This window comes from Lates calcarifer, linkage group LG21 (genome assembly GCF_001640805.2).
Source record: "Lates calcarifer isolate ASB-BC8 linkage group LG21, TLL_Latcal_v3, whole genome shotgun sequence".
NCBI classification, from domain to species: Eukaryota; Metazoa; Chordata; class Actinopteri; family Centropomidae; genus Lates; species Lates calcarifer.
This window is the reverse complement of record NC_066853.1, coordinates 16,881,740-16,900,575: the sequence shown is the minus strand read 5'-3', so window position 1 is coordinate 16,900,575 and position 18,836 is coordinate 16,881,740. Positions and strand designations below refer to the sequence as shown.

General features: G+C 37.8%; 5 protein-coding genes and 1 pseudogene across 5 annotated transcripts; all 6 read left to right on the top strand.

Moving 5' to 3' along the window:
• Positions 1-1,063: 1,063 nt before the first annotated feature.
• LOC108875995 (odorant receptor 131-2-like) lies at positions 1,064-2,031 on the top strand. The gene has a single exon (XM_018665242.2). It carries the CDS (start codon positions 1,064-1,066, stop codon positions 2,006-2,008), a length of 945 nt encoding a protein of 314 aa, XP_018520758.1. The 3' UTR covers positions 2,009-2,031.
• Positions 2,032-4,788: 2,757 nt separating this feature from the next.
• LOC108875994 (odorant receptor 131-2-like) lies at positions 4,789-5,689 on the top strand (annotated as a pseudogene).
• Positions 5,690-8,695: 3,006 nt separating this feature from the next.
• On the top strand, positions 8,696-9,625 carry LOC108875993 (odorant receptor 131-2-like). The gene has a single exon (XM_018665240.1). It carries the CDS (start codon positions 8,696-8,698, stop codon positions 9,623-9,625), a length of 930 nt encoding a protein of 309 aa, XP_018520756.1.
• Positions 9,626-11,102: 1,477 nt separating this feature from the next.
• On the top strand, positions 11,103-12,020 carry LOC108875992 (odorant receptor 131-2-like). The gene has a single exon (XM_018665239.1). The coding sequence runs from the start codon at positions 11,103-11,105 to the stop codon at positions 12,018-12,020; it is 918 nt and encodes a 305-aa protein (XP_018520755.1).
• A 2,575-nt stretch (positions 12,021-14,595) lies between these two features.
• On the top strand, positions 14,596-15,729 carry LOC108875991 (odorant receptor 131-2-like). Its single transcript, XM_018665238.2, has one exon. The coding sequence runs from the start codon at positions 14,785-14,787 to the stop codon at positions 15,727-15,729; it is 945 nt and encodes a 314-aa protein (XP_018520754.1). The 5' UTR covers positions 14,596-14,784.
• A 1,417-nt stretch (positions 15,730-17,146) lies between these two features.
• LOC108875990 (odorant receptor 131-2-like) lies at positions 17,147-18,067 on the top strand. Its single transcript, XM_018665236.1, has one exon. It carries the CDS (start codon positions 17,147-17,149, stop codon positions 18,065-18,067), a length of 921 nt encoding a protein of 306 aa, XP_018520752.1.
• The last annotated feature ends 769 nt before the right edge of the window (positions 18,068-18,836 follow it).

Genomic DNA, 18,836 nt, shown 5'->3' with positions numbered 1-18,836 from the left:
TGTGTTATACTGCAGCTTTTCCAAACTTCCCATACATTTGTACTTAAGATTCCATAACATTGTTAACAAGGTGGGTTCATTTAGGCTGCAATAGCTCTGCATCCTTATTCATAATAATGAGACCACTGTACTGCCACAGTGGTCATCTCAAAGTAGAGGGTTCTCACAAAAAGCAAAAAGGTTGCGCATGGCTTCACTTTTGAAAAGTTGAAATACAAATTTAAAAAGCTCATAAAATGTATTTTAGTGCTAGGATTCATGAAATAAAAAATGTACTTATTAAAGTACAAAATATTCAAAACATAAAACTACGTAATTGGTATATAAATATTCCTCAGTATGTGCTGACCATTGTATTGAGTTGTGGAGAAAAGTATTTATGGATTGTCAGTGTGATTAATGACTCTTGGGTTAAAACAAAGAGTTGCTAAGTATCCTGTCTGATTTTTATTGGTCAAAGACATTTTATATTGTGAGTGTGTTTATGTAATGTTGAATATTAGTAAATTGGTCAGACACACATACACATTTTAAAACAACTGTGTCATAATGGCATTTGGTAAAAGTCAGACTGAGAAAGTGTTTTATTTACTGTTTCATTGCACAGTAGCTTAAGACAAACTAGCCCAACTACAGATGTTAATCAAAAACTGTATCTAATTGAATAGAATATGAGGAGCATTAGTAATGCATAGTGATGATGACGTTGTGGCGGAAGTTAAAGCTGGTGTTATTTTCCTTGTGTTCTACTTGTGCATATAAACTTTCTGTCAGGAGACAGAGCTCAGCAGAGATGCTTCATGTTTGGAGCAGTGAGCCATGATGCTGTATCGGTGCTGGAAGGGTTTGGTAAACTGAATGATCTTATGCTCATTAACCTGTATATTTATGTATGTAGAATTACAGACTGTTTGTTCTGATCAAAGTTAATTCCACCAGTTGTAACTACTAGTGTATCTCAGATTATTCTGACAAATGAAGTTTAGATAATGATACATAATGAGACAAATGAATTGTGGCACTGCCTGAAGTCATTTTGTATTTAATCACAATGTTAAAATACATGTCTAAAAATGATTCAGTGGTTGGTGGTGAATCCTTAATGCGAAAGATCAATGAACAGGTGATTATAGTTCAGGTTTTGGTAGCAGCTTTCTTGTGCATCAACTTTTCGCTGATCACAACCTTTTTTATGAAGGATTTCTTCTATACATCCATGCGCTACATCTTATTTGCCAATACATTACTGTCTGATTGTTTGATTTTAATTGTGACAAATCTCTTGCTTATTCTGAGCTATTTTAATGTTACTATTCAGATGTGGTTGTGTCTTATTATATTTGCAGTGTCATCTCTGTATAATTTTGTCACACCAGTTACTCTGACAGCAATGACTCTGGAGCGCTATGTGGCCATTTGTATGCCCCTGCACCACGGAGAGCTGTGCTCCACACGCAGTGCTTTGCGCTGCATCCTTATCATTCATGGACTCAGCTCTATACCAGTCACTGTCATTCTCTCCATTTTCTTTGCCTCTGTCACCCTTAACTTTTTCAAACAATATGCAGTATGTAGAGTAGAGATGTACATTTTGTACGCTTGGCAGGGTCATCTTAGGTCAGCAATAAGTCAGTTTTACTTCTTGATCATGTTTATTACTATTGTGGTCTCCTATGTTAAAATAATGAAAGTGGCCAAAGCTGCATCAGGAGAGAACAAGTCAACAAAGAAAGGGCTCAGAACAGTGCTTCTTCATGGTTTCCAGCTGCTGCTCTGTCTCATCCAGTTGTGGTGCCCGTTCATAGAAGCTGCTGTACTTCAGATTGATTTAATGTTATTTATTAATGTCAGGTACTATAACTATATAATGTTTTATCTTGTTCCAAGATGTCTGAGTCCTCTCATTTATGGCCTCAGGGATGACAAGTTTTTTCTTGCACTGAAACACTATGCTCTCTGTGGCTTGTGCAAGAGCAAATCTCCTAGATTTTACCATATGACAAATTAAAAGTGCCCCAGAAATAACTGTTTATTTCATATGAATGTATTTTATTTATTGAAATTCTTTTATTCAATTCAAGAAGTAGGGGAGGCATGGTGGAGGCACTGGTTAGCACTGTCACCTCACAGCAAAAAGGTTCTGAGTTCGAGCCCAGGGCCCAGGTCTCCCTGAGCCTGTGTGGGTCCTGTCCAGGTTCTGTCTGCCCCCCCCACCCCAGTCCAGGTTGGGTTAACTTGTTACTCTAAATTGTGTGTAGGTGTTACTGTTAGTCGTGTATGGTTGGTTGTCTGTATATGTTGCAATACCAAAAGTGCACTGCTCTAGCTGGATTAACAGCATCAAAGAAAATACCCTGTAGCCTTTGCTGTACTCCACTATGTCTGTCATCTTTATCTCTCTGTACCCGCCCAAAAAAAAAGAAACATCTTTTCCCAATAATAATCTTTATTCTATTTTTTTTGAAATCACATTGAACATCCTCCACATGATTATAAAAAAGAAATACAGATGTATGCATAAAAATAAATAGAAATATCAATTAATAGTAAATAAAACAAGGAGCCTCATAAGTCAAATTACATGTCCCATTTCCAATCTTGGTAAGAAAATCTTGCATACAGTCTTATGAAATTAGTTATTACTATTAAAAACCTTTACATTTGAACACTTGTATAACAGTAACAAATGTTTAAGCATACAGGGGTAGGACAATGGCTATCTGTCCTCAGCTTGGTCTCTAGATGTCAGTATTTGAGTTGAATTAGCATCCTCCATATTCTGCCTGAAGCTCCCCCATATTCTTTCATATACTGACTGCTTGCCTTTAAGTAGATATGTTATCTTCTCTAAAGGTAAAGTTGTAGTCAGTTCAGTTATTCATTTGCTGATATTTGGTTTGGTAGACATCTTCCAAGAAAGTGAAATAACTTGTTTGGCCAGCAAGAAAAATAAATCTATGACAATAATAGTTTATGTTCTCAAGTTGTGATTGTGGATACATTTCTAGCAAGAAATGTATCCCCCATGTATCCATGTATCCCCCACCATTCCATACTCCCACACATAGTGAAAAAAATGTTCCCTTCCCCACATTATTTCTCATTAAATGGCCCTTTTTAAGTGCTTTGTGTCACATTGCAGCCAGCCATTAGTTATAGGAAAGAAGAGTATGTTACATGATGTTTTATATAATGTGTTGCTTTGGTGCTGGTTGCACAGCTAAATGTAGTATCATCACAGACTCACACAGTAACAGACTAACTGTAATAGTATAACACAATCATAGTCACAGTCAGAGTAACAGAGCCATAGAATAAGAGAATCACAAGCCCCTGTTTAAAGTGTACCTCACTGTTCTGCATAAAAGTTGTGAAGGCAGAATGAGGGTGGGGGTGGGGATTGTTGTCCCACCTCTAAGCAGGTAGAATGGGTACTCACAGAGCCAAATCAATGTCTGCGTGAAAGAGGGACAGGACAGACACTGACTGACACAGAGGCTGCTGTGTTAGCCATCAGGCCTCTGATTCTATGATGCCAGCAAGCTCTCCTAAAATCACACACTGGGGCAGCATTAAGCTGGCTTTGTCTGACTGAGTGTAAATAAGCAAAGGTGATGTAACCAAGGGTATTTCTAACGCCAATATGGTGTGATCTCTGTGTGAAAGAGGCCACAGTCACAGAGTCAAAGAGTAACAGAGTTACAGAGTAATAAAGAATAACAAATGCCACCATGACAACACAATGTCCTACATTACCATATACTGTGATGTCAGGACACAAACAATGCAAAGAAGACACATAGAAACATGAGCACTTAAAAGCTCACTCAAAATGTACACAGGGTCCAGTTTTTCTGGCAGGATTTCAGGTATCAGCTGTGTTATACTGCAGCTTTTCCAAACTTCCCATACATTTGTACTTAAGATTCCATAACATTGTTAACAGTGGTTCATTAGCTGCAATGCATCCTATCATAATGAACCACTGTAACTCACAAAAAGCAAAAAGGTTGCGCATAATACTACTTAATAGGTATATACCTGAGTACATGGTGTAGAGAAAAGTATTTATGGATTGGTTAAAACAAAGTGTTACTAAGTGCTGAGTGTTGGTTATTGGTCAAACACATTTTATATTGTCAGTGTGTTTAAGTAATGTTGAATATTGGTGAATCAGTCATACACACATACACATTTAAAAAAAAAAAACTGCATCATAATGGCCTTGGGTAATAAGCAAGACTGAGAAAAACTCGTTTCATGCACCATGGCTGCAAAGAAATAAAAGAGGCCCGGTTTTATCAATCAAAAACATTTTCCAGTACTCACTGTATCTGTAATTGAATAGAATATGAGGAGCATTAGTAATGCATAGTGATGATGACATTGTGGCGGAAGTTAAAGCTGGTGTTATTCTCCTTGTGTTCTACTTGTGCATATAAACTTTCTGTCAGAAGACAGAGCTCAACAGAGATGTTTCATGTTTGGAGCTGTGAGCCATGATGCTGTATCAGTGCTGGAAGGGTTTGGTAAACTGAATGATCTTATGCTCATTAACCTGTATATTTATGTATGTAAAAAAAACTACAGACTGTTTGTTCTGATCAAAGTTAATTCCACCAGTTGCAAACTGACACATGAAGTTCAGATAATGGTAAATGATTTCACAATTTAGACTCTGTCTTCAGAGCCAAATGAATTGTGGCACTGCCTGAAGTCATTTTGTATTTAATCATAATGTTAAAATACATGTCTAAAAATGATTCAGTGGTTGGTGGTGAATCCTTAATGCGAAAGATCAATGAACAGGTGATTATAGTTCAGGTCTTGGTAGCAGCTTTCTTGTGCATCAACTTTTCACTGATCACAACCTTTTTTATGAAGGATTTCTTCTATACATCCATGCGCTACATCTTATTTGCCAATACATTACTGTCTGATTGTTTGATTTTAATTGTGACAAATCTCTTGCTTATTCTGAGCTATTTTCATGTTACTATTCAGATGTGGTTGTGTCTTATTATATTTGCAGTGTCGTCTCTGTATACTTTTGTCACACCAGTTACTCTGACAGCAATGACTCTGGAGCGCTATGTGGCCATTTGTATGCCCCTGCACCACGGAGAGCTGTGCTCCACACGCAGTGCTTTGCGCTGCATCCTTATCATTCATGGACTCAGCTCTATACCAGTCACTGTCATTCTCTCATCCTTCTTTGCATCTGTCACCCTTAACTTTTACAAAACAGATGTGGTGTGTACAACAGAGGCATTCATTTCTAAGTCTTGGCAGCGTCAGCTTAGGTCAGCAATAAGTCAGTTTTACTTTTTAATCATGTTTATTACTATTGTGGTCTCCTATGTTAAAATAATGAAAGTGGCCAAAGCTGCATCAGGAGAGAATAAAAAGTCAACAAAGAAAGGGCTCAGAACAGTGCTTCTTCATGGTTTTCCAGCTGCTGCTCTGTCTCATCCAGTTGTGGTGCCCATTCATAGAAGCTGCTGTACTTCAGATTAATTTAATGTTATTTATTAATATCAGGTACTTTAACTACATAATATTTTATCTTGTTCCAAGATGTCTGAGTCCTCTCATTTATGGCCTCAGGGATGACAAGTTTTTTCTAGCACTGAAACACTATGCTCTCTGTGGCTTGTGCAAGAGCAAATCTCCAGATTTTTTCATATGACAAAATAAATTGTAAATGTGCCCCAGAAATGACATCACATCTTTTTTATTGAAGTTCTGATATTTAAATAACAAGTGATCAATGAATGCTTATATATCCACATATTTCCCCTAAAATTAGAATCCCATTTGGTATGCCAGACAAGAATTACCTTGGACAACATGTTGTCTGAACATGTCAGAACGCTTAAGTATTTGTAGCTGGTCAGCTGGCCACCACTGAGCTAAGGAGAAATAAAACCATTTTAAAACAAGGATAATAATGCACATTTTTGGACAGTCTCTCCTTCTGTTACCTCAGTTGTTCACATGGAAAGTGACAGAAATGACAGAAATTCCTGTGCATCAACTTTGTGCTGATCACAATCTTTTTTATGAGGGATTTCTTCCATACAACCATGCGCTACATGTTATTTGCCAACATATTACTGTCTGATTGTCTGATTTTAATTGTGACAAATCTCATGATCATGCTGAGATTTTTAAATATGACTATTTAGATTTGGTTGTGTCTTTTTTTTTTTTGTCACACCAGTTCCTCCGACTGCAATTACCCTGGAGCGCTATGTGGCCATTTGTATGGCCCTGCGCCATGGAGAGCTGTACTGCACATACAGTTTATAGTAAATGATCTCTAACATTTTAATCACACAGAGTCAACTGAATATTTTAATACAAATATATTGATCATGGTTTTGTTAACAATGCTGAATCTGAATTATTACAGAAAAGACCAGACAAAGCAAGAGTTTTTCAACTATTAAAACTATTGTGTCATCCATCTTCACTCAGAGCCAAAATCAACAGTGGAGTGTGAATAATTAATGAACCAATTAATTTAATGAGCTTCACATGAGTTTTTTGCCATGAGAGAATAGCAATGATGAGCTCATTAGTGTCACTGTTTTGTTTGGAGTCTAAATCCACATGGAGAAAAACAAACCATGACTACAGAGTGGCACCATCAGTACAATATTCCCTCATGATACCTCAGTGTCACCTGCTGCTGGTTGCTGGATAATGATGCACATTTTTGGACAGCCTCTCCCAGGAGATATTTGTGCTGTTATCTCAGTTATTCACATGGAAAGTGACTGAAATAGTTGTATAAAGACTTAACAACTTTGAAACCATACTGGATAACTTTGCCTGATATACCTACATCCTGTCATCATCACTTGTGTGTGCTGCATTGATTGGTTTATAGATGAAGGTGCAGAAAATTAGCTCTGTGAGCAATAAAAGTTTATGACACATTAAAGTTTTGTTCAGCAAAAACATCTGCACAAATGAACAGAATATATGAAGTCTAAATATAATCTCCAGAAGTAAGAAGCAAGGGCTGTAAACCAACTACACCACGGTCGCATGACTTAAACGTCACCACCACTAAGCTTCCAACTTGTAATTAAATTTAATGTGCTTAACATCTCTACAGAAGCCTTTCCTCTTACAAAGTTAATGATTGTTTGCAAGAGTGTGACAAAACTGTAAAGGTGGATGGCTCAGTAGATCGGTTTCCGTGTATGATGTCACCAGCTTCTGCAGCCTCATTCAGCTACTTGTTGGCAACTGCCTTTTTTAGACACATAAAAGCTTTTAAAAAATTGGGTATTTTCTGACATATTTTATGTTGTAGAATGAAATGTGAAAATGTCTTGAGCTTGTGTTGACCACAGCCCCTACTTTAGATTTCTAACCAAAAACTAATTCAAAACAATCATTGACTTTGGGAGGAAGGAACTGGAAATGTTAAAAAGCTAACTTTTTTCTGGGTTTTAGGACTCATTCCTAGCATTTTGGCATTTTATATGTTTTTCCAAGTTGATTTCAGTGTAGGACTAAATTACAATTAAATATTTCTTCTCCTCCTCTCCCCATATGCTACCACTGCTCAGTTTCACCTCTCCACTGATTATTTTTATTCTTCTGTTGTATAATGGATGATGAGCCTGGCTCAGCTTCCTGTATCTGGTCCAAAGGTTTGCACCATCCAGAAAAGAATTATCATGCTGCAAACTTCTTGAACTGTGGTTCAGTTTAATCTGGATCGAGACCATCTCTTTTCGTTGGACCAAATCTCTTATTGCTCCGGACCATGGTCCGAGTAAACCTAAATGATGATGCTGACATGCTCATGTTTAGCAGACCTAATGTTTACCAATGCTCACCATTTTAGTTTGCTGGTTAGCATGTTAACATTTGCTAATTAGCACCAAACAAAATGCTGCTGAGGTTGATGAATGACAAATGCCATTAGTTTAGAAAGTATCTAGTCATGAGCTAAGGTATTAGGCCCATTGAGATATTGACTATGCAGGTGGTTCTACATTAAAGGTCAGGGGGTCACCAAAACTACAAATCTTAGATATCAAATTTATCACATGAAAAAAAATCCTCTGCTATTTGCTAAATGAAAAAATGTCAAATCTGCAGGGAAGTATTATTTCTCATAGTATATCATATCATGATGGGTCAAATGCAAAAGAATGTTTACATTTGGTGTTGGTGTTGTGTGATTTTTCCAGTTCAATGGTACTACCACTACCTCCACATACAAAGATCAAATATTCACCATTTTCTGTGAGAAAATGTAGTTGGAGTAGCTCAACCACTAAGAACACAAAATGTGAAACGTGTTAGCAGGAAGTGACGATAACATCACCATGGTGAGTAAAATTTCACGTGACATTACCTCATACACAGGCCTTACTCAGAGGGCAGCACAGACATTCATCAGTGAAACTGTATGCCACAATGCTATGTTACTCTTCTCCAGGGATGGTTTGGTGAAATGATAGACCATATATCCTCTGACCTGTTGATACATTTCTGTCAGATTCATTGTACATATGTTATATGCTACCAGTGCATACTGTTTGTTTTGCTTAGTGCAAATTCTAGATGTTGCTGCTTCGCATTGAGGTCCTTCATTTTGAACTTATTCCACCTTATCACCAGAGGAAAGGCAAGTATCGGAATTGATTTGTTCACAGCTGAGAAATATATGGCAAACAATAACTCTTTGACTGGTGGTGAACTCTTACTGCGAAGTGTCAATTACCGGCTCATTTTAGTTCAGGTTTTTGTTGCTCTTTTCCTGTGTATCAATGTTTTGCTGATCAGAACCTTTTTTATGAAGGATTTTTTCTACACAACCATGCGCTACATCTTATTTGCTGTTACACTCATGTCGGATTGTCTGATATTGATTTTAACAAATTTCCTGCTAATCTTTAATTATTTTCATTTGACTATGCAAATGTGGTTATGTCTAATTTTCTGCATTTTGTCATCTGTGTACACTTTTGTCACACCAGTTACTCTGACAGCAATGACCCTGGAGCGCTATGTGGCCATTTGTATGCCCCTGCGTCATGGAGAGCTCTGCTCCACACGCAGTGCTTTGCGCTGTATCCTCATCATTCACAGCCTCAGCTGTGTGCCCTGCTTTGTTATTCTCTCCATCTTCTTTGCATCTGCCACCCACAGCTTCTACACTCAGAGCAGAGTATGCTCTGTGGAAATCTTTATCTTTCACACTTGGCAGGCTCATATTAGGTCAGCAATAAGTCAGTTTTACTTCTTGATCATGTGTATCGCCATTGTTTCCTCCTATGTTAAAATAATGAAAGTGGCCAAAGCTGCATCAGGAGAGAATAAAAAGTCAACAAAGAAAGGGCTCAGAACAGTGCTTCTTCATGGTTTCCAGCTGCTGCTCTGTCTCATCCAGTTGTGGTGCCCATTCATAGAAGCTGCTGTACTTCAGATTAATTTAATGTTATTTATTAATGTCAGGTACTTTAATTATATAACTTTTATTCTTGCTCCAAGATGTCTAAGTCCTCTCATTTATGGCATCAGAGATGAAAAGTTTTTTCTAGCACTGAAATACTATGCTCTCTGTGGTTTGTACAAGAAAGATTTTCTTGTTTGACAAATCAAAGCCTTACTTTTGCTAAAGAAATGTTGCTGCCTTAATTCACATGGTGAATGGGAAATAATGTCTGGTCCTCTTTGTGTAGGGCTGTTGATGTATTGTTAATCCATTTAGTATGTGTTGTGTATTGCTCATAATTTTTTTTATGTTTCACTCACAGTAATTCTAATAACCCTTCACCCATTTTAAAAATTATAATGTTGTTCTATCCATCATTACTTGCATGGTTTGCTTGGTGTATCTGTCATATGGTTCAATTTAAGCTGATGGTGTTTATAATTTACGCCCCAGTTGAGGCTGGATGTGCTCTTTATGTGTTCTTGCACCACTGTTTTGTTTGACTCTTCAATTTTTTGCTTCCATGTATACTGCACTGATTATACTTACTATATTATAAACTTAGAAACATATATATATGTATGTATATACGGCAACAACATTAAAACCACTGACAGGTGAAGTGAATAACATTATCATCTGAGTACAATACAATGTTCTACTGGGAAACTTTGGGTCCTGACATTCATTTGAATGTAACTTGATATATGCCAGGCATCTAAACATTGTTGTAGACCAAGCAAGGAGTTTGGAGGCCAACACCAGGTCAACACCTTTGGTTCTTTGTTGTGTTCCTCCAAACATTTCTGAGCAGTTTTTGTGGTGTGGTGGAAGCACTGTCTTGCTGGGGTAGGCCCCTGACATTGGGGAGTGCTGTTGCCATTGTTGGGGGGGGGGGGGGCTTGGTATACAACAATGTTTAGGTGGGTGCTACATGATTTGGAGAAGATACAGCGGGTGAAACTGTAACCACCCATAACAGCTACTGGCTCTTGTAAAAAGGTTATAGTAAAGTTTTATTTATTTATTTGTTCTAAATTTGAGTGATTGACAGGTGAAACTTTTTGCCATCTGGCACAACCAGACCCTAATATTTGCCCTTGTGTATAAATTTGCAAACCTGATGTGTACAGTAAAGGGGGAAAACATCTCTACAACACTCAACTGTATTGTGTGTTTGCAAAGGCTGGTGATGACAACACTGTGTTGAGCAAACTTTCATTTGATGATCTCTACAGTTGCCCCTATAAAGTCCTCGTACAAAGCCCTTGCTCAGAAGGCTGTTCAGAGCTTTGCAGGGGACATTCATTGATAGAGCTGTGTGCCACAATGCCTTGTTACTCCAGGGATGGTCTGACAAACTGAGTCTTACATCCTTTGACTTGTTGATGTGTGTGGTTTATTGCAGGGTACAAGTGATACTATAATGATGATCACTGTGCTTTTTTTCATCAACATAAATTCCACCTGTTGATTACATTGACATTTTTTGAGACTTGTGCCATGGGAAAAATCTGGATTATATTTTCAGACACAGTTTAGTCATAGATGAGTTCTTGCCTTCTTTCAGATCTATCTTTAGAGCTAACTATATTGTGGCAGTGTCTAAAACCTTTGCATGTGTGATCAGAAATATATGGCAGCCAATAATTCTTCAGTGTACGAGATCAGTGATAAGGTCATTTTAGTTCAAGTGTTTGTGGCACTTTTCCTGTGCATCAATGTTTTGCTGATCAGAACCTTTTTTATGAAGGATTTTTTCTACACAACCATGCGCTACATCTTTTTTGCTATTACACTAATGTCTGATTGTTTGTTTTTACTCATGACTAATATCTTGCTCATTTTTAGTTATTTTCACTTTACCATAGAAATATGGTTGTGCCTTACTGTATATATTGTTTTGTCTGTATACACTTTTGTCACACCAGTTACTCTGACAGCAATGACCCTGGAGCGCTATGTGGCCATTTGTATGCCCCTGCGTCATGGAGAGCTGTGCTCCACACGCAGCGCTCTGCACTGTATCCTCATCATTCACAGCCTCAGCTCTGTGCCCTGCATTGTTACTCTTTCCATCTTCTTTGCATCTGCCACCCACAGCTTCTACACTCAGAGCAGAGTATGCTCTGTGGAAATCTTTATCTTTCACACTTGGCAGGGTCATATTAGGTCAGCAATAAGTCAGTTTTATTTCTTGATCATGTGTATCGCCATTGTTTCCTCCTATGTTAAAATAATGAAAGTGGCCAAAGCTGCATCAGGAGAGAATAAAAAGTCAACAAAGAAAGGGCTCAGAACAGTGATTCTTCATGGTTTCCAGCTGCTGCTCTGTCTCATCCAGTTGTGGTGCCCATTCATAGAAGCTGCTGTACTTCAGGTTAATTTAATGTTATTTATTAATGTCAGGTACTTTAATTATATAACTTTTATTCTTGCTCCAAGATGTCTAAGTCCTCTCATTTATGGCCTGAGAGATGAAATGTTTTTTCGTGCTCTGAAATACTATGCTCTCTGTGGTTTGTATAAGAAACAACCATCAGATTTACTTTGATTAACAAAGTCAAGTCATGATGTTACACCACTAAAATAACATGTTATATATATATATATGTCTAATTTTACTTACATTGTTATTTTATAGAAAAATGTAATCTAAATGTTTCAGTGGATTCTTTATAACAACACAAAAAAATAACTAAAAAAATCATAGATGTGTCTGGGAATGTTGACATTTTCTATTCATGATCATGTGTGTGATTATGTAGCACTGGTGAAAATCTCATTCCCTGTACATTTGCTAACAATATATTAAACTCACCCACGTAATCTCCCTCTTTATATTTATTGAAATCATGTGTTAATTTCCTAAATCCGATCCTAAATATTATATGACTGTACTAACATTTAAAACTATTTCCAGTATAATTGTTACAGTGATAACTGTCTTGGAAATAAATGTTCTTTTGCTCCATATTTTGAGTGTGTGCCTGGATCATTAACAGTGAAGCCTCTGGCTCTTTGAATATGTATATTTTGAATATATATATTTGATTTTGAACAGTCTACCCACTCTTATGAAGGTTAAAGACCAAAAAGTTATATCACAATTTCTGCCAGGCAGGCACCACTACACTGGAAACAAATTGCTGATGCATGGACTGCAGGGCCATTTTAAAACAACCTTTGTTGCATATTATTCCTCACTCAGCCTTTTGGTGATCCAGTTGTTGTACACTTTAACCCCCATTTTCAGGCATTATAAAATGTTTTGACAGGGTTTAAACAAAAACATAAGTTTCCACCTCATGGTTGTATGCCTCTGCCAGCCTGTTAAGACTCATATAATATACTATGTAGAAGACTTTAAAAGGGAATTACTAAGGAATTTAGTAAAATGTATGAACTTGTAATGTACAGAGGACTGATAAGACAGCTTTGTTACATTGTACACCATCACCTGAAGCTCAATATCAGCTAAACCAATGAGCTTGTGGTGGACTACCAAAGGAGCTACAAACTCTAAACCATGGATGCTTCACACACATCTTCAACCCAGCAGCACAGAAGATCTATACAAGATTGGTGTTACCGACTAAGTATCTGTCTATGTGTGAAATATGCTCACAGTCTCCCTTTCTTTTCCTGAGTTGTGGTGTTGAATAACGGCCAGGAAAGTGTTTTTGCAGAACATTATGTTGTCACATTGACCTTTGACTTTTTTATCACTATTCGTTTTATCCTATTTGACATTTGAGCTAATTTTTTGTTTGAGTTCACTGTGACCTTGACCTTTGACCTACCAAATTCTAATAAGTTCATCCTTAAGTCCAAGTGAATGTTTGTGCCAAATGTGAAGAAATTCTCTCATGCTGTTCCTGAGATATGACATTCATGGGAATGGGGGTGGATAGACAGACAGCCTGAAAACATAGTGTATCATGCATCATGTATCATAAAATACAATCCTATACCGCTTTACATAAGTACAGTAAATGCATTTCGATTTTGTTACCTGTGCAATGAAAGCATCTAGCCACTGGGTGGCAGTGTCTCAATAACAATCATTTCCTACTGCGGTTTTTCAGTCAGTGATAGGGTCTGGAAAAAATGTAAATAGTGCCAGAATGTCCAAGAATTGGGTAAGCGAATACATGTCTCGTATCTTTGCTACGAGGCAGCGGCAGTGTCCAAGGAAAACAATTTACACCTAGACAGCGAGCACGGAGCTAAGTATGCTAGCCTTAGCCACCAAGAAAAGCAACAGAAGGTCCAAGAACTAAAAGGCGGCCTGCATGTCTCAGCAGAATATGTTTGCAAAAAATTATGTAGTGTTGAACGCCAGCTTTTTTGTGGTTGAAGAAGTCGCCCGAGCTTTAAAGTGTTTTTCAGAAGGTGCATTTTTAAAGCAGCGTATGCTGTGAATGTACGTGAGCAGGTGTGCCTTGACCAGAGACAAGGAGAGTCCGGGAACTAGCAGAAACTCTGGCTGGAGAAGCGCGCAGTTATCTGGCTTTTTCCAATAGCCGTTGATGCTGATACAGCGCATTTGGCCATTTTTTAAGAGGCCTGAAGGCAGACTTGTACGTGAGTGAGGAGCTCCATGCACGGGACGACAAAGGAAAGGGATATCTTCTGTGAGGTGGAGTAGCCCGTAAGTAAAATGAAATTACCCTGGGAGAAGTTGGTGGGGCTTATTACCGATACCATGTGTGGTGAGAGAACTGGCTTGGTTTGACTGGTAAAAGAGAAAAAAAGCAACTGCCACACACCCCTGATAACTTACCTTTCAAAACTAGTTATTAATTGAGTTACTATTAAAACAAATAATAATTGATTGCAGAGGCAATCATGTAATATGAGAGAGTAGATACATTTATATAGTTTTACAGTTAAAACTAGCCCTTTGAGGTCAACCACAATGCTGATGTGGCCCGGGATGAAATTGAGTTTGACACCCCTGCTCTAAAGTCTCTTCAGCAGTCAGCTACTGTAGCTATAAATAGCCAGTTAGAGTAGTGATGACAGTGTGGTGAGCAAAGCTTCATCTGGTGTTATTCTGGGATGTTCTAGTCACTCCTATCAAGTCACCACGCTCAACCTTCCCAGAAGGCTGCACTGCACTCAGGAAAGAAAAAAAATAACATGCCATGTTACTGCAGAGAAAATTTGGTAAATGGTAGTATTTGAAGAAGTTCTTATTGCTTAAAAGAAGACTGATATTGGACTTGACTAAGACTGTCATTTTATTGTATGTTGATATCAGGGGGTATATTATTTGACTTCTGGTAGTGGCTTCAATATTTTATATATGCAGTATGGCAGATAACAACTCATTGGTTGGTGGTGAGTCCTTGCAGAAGCAGGTCAGTGAACGGGTCATTATAGTGCAGCTTCTGGTGTTGATTTTCCTTTTCATAAACTTGTTGCTCATTGTGACTTTTTTTTCAAAGGCCTACTTCTACACAACCATGCGATACATCTTATTTGTTGTTACACTGTTGTCTGATAGCTTGATATTAATCATGTCTGATATCCTGCTCATCTTGAACTATTTTCGTTTCACAATGCAAATTGGCTTGTGTGTCATGGTCTATATCTTTTTGGTTCTGTACACTTTTGTCACACCAGTTACTCTGACAGCAATGACCCTGGAGCGCTACGTGGCCATTTGTATGCCCCTTCGCCACGGAGAGCTCTGCACCACACACAGCACTCTACATTGCGTCCTCATCATTCATGGTCTCAGCTCTGTACCAGTCACTGTCATTCTCTCTATGTTTTTTGCATCAGCCCCACATAGCTTGTATGCCCAATACAGGATATGCTCAATGGACTTATTTGTCCCACTCAGATGGCAGGATCACTTTAAATTAGTTGTATATCAGTGCTACTTTTTAGTCATGTCTGTCACCATCATTTTTTCCTACACTGAGATTATGAAAGTGGCCAAAGCTGCATCAGGAGAGAATAAAAAGTCAACAAAGAAAGGGCTTCTAACAGTGCTTCTTCATGGTTTCCAGCTGCTCCTTTGTTTTATCCAGTTGTGGTGCCCATTCATAGAAACTGCTTTACTTCTGATTGATTTCAAGTTATTTGATTATGTCAGGTACTTCAATTACATAATGTTTTATCTTGCTCCAAAATGTCTGAGTCCTCTCATTTATGGCCTTAGAGATGAAAAGTTTTTTCTTGCACTAAAACACAGTGCGTTCTTTGGATTATACTATGTAAAAAGCAATGTGCAGGTTTCTTTTGTTTGACAAATTTGCATTATGATCTGTTTGATCTATAATCTTTTAATTTCACACTAATATTTATTAACATTCTTATGTCTTTAAAACATGCAAAATATATTATTCTACATCAGCCTTGATCATGGATTTGTTAGTCAATGTACATTATTATATTTGAATTTTTCTGAACATGTCTGACATAGTTTAACTATGTTGTTTTTAGGGAAAATGTAATTTATGATCCAACAAATCCACATCAGTGACTCTGTATTAATATTGTCTAAACCCTATAAAGGTCTCACTAAAGTGTAGTGTCTAAGGTCAGCAGACTCTCATCAATCAGGCAAACCCCCCCAAAAGTCACATCACATCTGCCATTTTTCTGAATGATTTGTGCCAGTTTCTTTGTGAAAAAAGTGTACATTCTTACCTTTACCCTTTTGCAGGGTTCTTATTTTCAAATAAGTAAACCATAATCATTAGATTTGTCTGAGATACATATTCTGATCAATACTTGGAAATGAAGATTATTAACTAGCTGAAAAAAAAGCACAGCTGAAAAAACTGGTCCACTTACAAGTAAGAAGCCTGCTTTTGTCTATTCCTGTCTGATCTCAAGGACACATTCATTCAAAAAAGTAAAGTGGCATATTAAAATAGAGGGTCACGTTTTTCAGTCATCCGTCCCATGTGTCTGATGGGACGAGTTTCTGTTTTAATCAATACAGCATACTCATGTATGTACAAAAGACCACAAGTGTAACTTCAAGTATATTTTCTTCCATTCTGCATGCTTTGCTTGAGTGGTGGACACTGATGGAGGACTGAAGATGCTGCTGCTGCTCTGCTAACGTGCTGCTTTGACTACAGAGCCTTCACGGACATTGTGTAATAGGGATGGGACTTAGTGAGTGGTCAGTAGCAGCGGTGTGTGTGTGTGTGTATGTGTGTATGGCTCTCCCCAGAACCATATTGTAGTGACCAATGTGAGTTTCCTCTGTAGGGAGGCTGAGCTCAGCCTTTGAGACATGGTAAGGGGTTCAGAGCTCCTTCCTGTTGAAAAGAGCAAGTAGAGGTGGCTCGGGCCTCTGATTAGATGACATCAGCCATTGAGGACAAGCTGTGTGGTGATGACAGTACTCAGGTGATCAAAGTTTCATTTGGTGTTATTTTTGGATCTTCTAGTCTTTAAAGTCATCATGCACAGTCCTCTCTCAGAGGGCTGCACAGAGTTCTGCAGGAGACATGACTCTCTGGAACAGCATGGAGGGTTTGGTAAACTGCTGTATTTAACAGTACATGAGCAATTCATAGGAACTTTGATCATCTTGTAAAAAGCACCTGATTTTCTAACACTCTACATAATGATAATTTGCTAGATTTTTTATCTCTGGCAGTGCCTCAAACACTTGTGTATTTGCTTAGTAAACAGGGATCAAGATACATGGCTGCTAACAACTCAGTGACTGGTGATGATTTGTGGTACGTAGATGTCAGGTACAGTACTCTGCAGGTCGTGCTGGTCTTTTTTATTTCCTCCAACCTGTTGCTGATCATAACCTTTTTTAAGAAGGAGTATTTCTACACGACTGCACGCTACATCTTATTTGCTGTTGCATTACTGTCAGATAGTTTTGTATTATTATTATCTAATATCCAGCTCATCTTGCTCCATTTTGACATTCCCATTCAAGTCTGGTTATGTATCATTATCGTTGTTGTAGTAATTCTGTATCTTACAGTCACACCAGTTACTCTGACAGTAATGACCCTGGAGCGCTATGTGGCCATTTGTATGCCCCTGCGTCATGGAGAGCTGTGCACCACACGCAATACTATGCATTGTATCCTCATCATTCATGGCCTCAGCTCTGTGCCTTGTATTCTTATTCTCTCCACCATCTTTGTATCAGCATCTCTTAGCTTCTACAAGCAATATCAAATATGTTTAGTGGAGTTAATGTTAGTTCACGTTTGGCAGCATAATTTTAGGGCTGGTTTATATCAAGTCCAGTTTTTGATTATGTGCATCATTGTTATTTTCTCCTATGTTAAAATAATGAAAGTGGCCAAAGCTGCATCAGGAGAGGATAAAAAGTCAACAAAGAAAGGGCTCAGAACAGTGCTTCTTCATGGTTTTCAGCTGCTGCTCTGTCTCATTCAGATGTGGTGCCCCTTAATAGAATCTTCATTACTTCAGATTAATGTTACTTTATATGTAGTTGTCAGGTACATTAACTTTATACTGTTTTATCTTGCTCCAAGATGTCTGAGTCCTCTCATTTATGGACTCAGAGATGAAGTCTTTTTTCGTGCACTTAAACACTATGCCTCTTTTGGTTTGCATAAAAGAGATATTATTTGACAAATTAGAATCACAGTTATTCACTGTCTCTGTGTAGTTGTTTATCTATGACAAGTGTGGATGTTGCACTGGGCTTTATTGACTGATGCTCACAACAATGAGCCAGCAGGCCTCTCTGTGTTTTCCCACAAAACCACAGTGGCGGTGCTGATGGATATGTATCAGCTCCTACATAATATTGTAATGATATTCAGTGACTTGGCATTCACTGAGTTGGCAGCCGTCAGTCATAAGTTTCTATATATTGTGCAGCACAGTTTTGCTTTGAGATGGAAAATGCACCATGTTATTAAATCCTTATTATGCATCACTATGTTCGTGTTGTTAGAGTCAAATTTGCTGATAAGACTGATTAACTGGATAATTTAGTAACACAGGTACTTGTTTTTGAGCTTTGTCTGTGCACACAGCAGTCAAACATTAGGTATAAATAGTTAGTTTTGAGCAATTAGATGCTGTGTAATGTTTTTCCTCTGCTTACAGTTCTGACACTTTTCCTCTGCTCTCTAAAATTCTTTCAATCAGAAACTCAAGCCCTGGACCATGCATACATTGGCCAAGATGAAAAAGAAAATAAATAGATACATGCATTTTAAGTCTCCCAAACTTTATATACCATCATTAGTACATGTATATAGATTGTGTAAAGCATATCAATGGTTAATAGGTTTGCAATACTGAGGATATTTAAGTTGAAGTACAGTGTACATTATAGAAATGGAAATGCAATACTAAGTCAAATAATTTTGCTTTATTGCATCATCATTTA

Bases quoted from the DNA above. Each gene is read 5' to 3' on its own strand.
- LOC108875995 (XM_018665242.2), top strand. From the start codon at position 1,064: ATGTCTAAAAATGATTCAGTGGTTGGTGGTGAATCCTTAATGCGAAAG.
- LOC108875993 (XM_018665240.1), top strand. From the start codon at position 8,696: ATGGCAAACAATAACTCTTTGACTGGTGGTGAACTCTTACTGCGAAGT.
- LOC108875992 (XM_018665239.1), top strand. From the start codon at position 11,103: ATGGCAGCCAATAATTCTTCAGTGTACGAGATCAGTGATAAGGTCATT.
- LOC108875991 (XM_018665238.2), top strand. From the start codon at position 14,785: ATGGCAGATAACAACTCATTGGTTGGTGGTGAGTCCTTGCAGAAGCAG.
- LOC108875990 (XM_018665236.1), top strand. From the start codon at position 17,147: ATGGCTGCTAACAACTCAGTGACTGGTGATGATTTGTGGTACGTAGAT.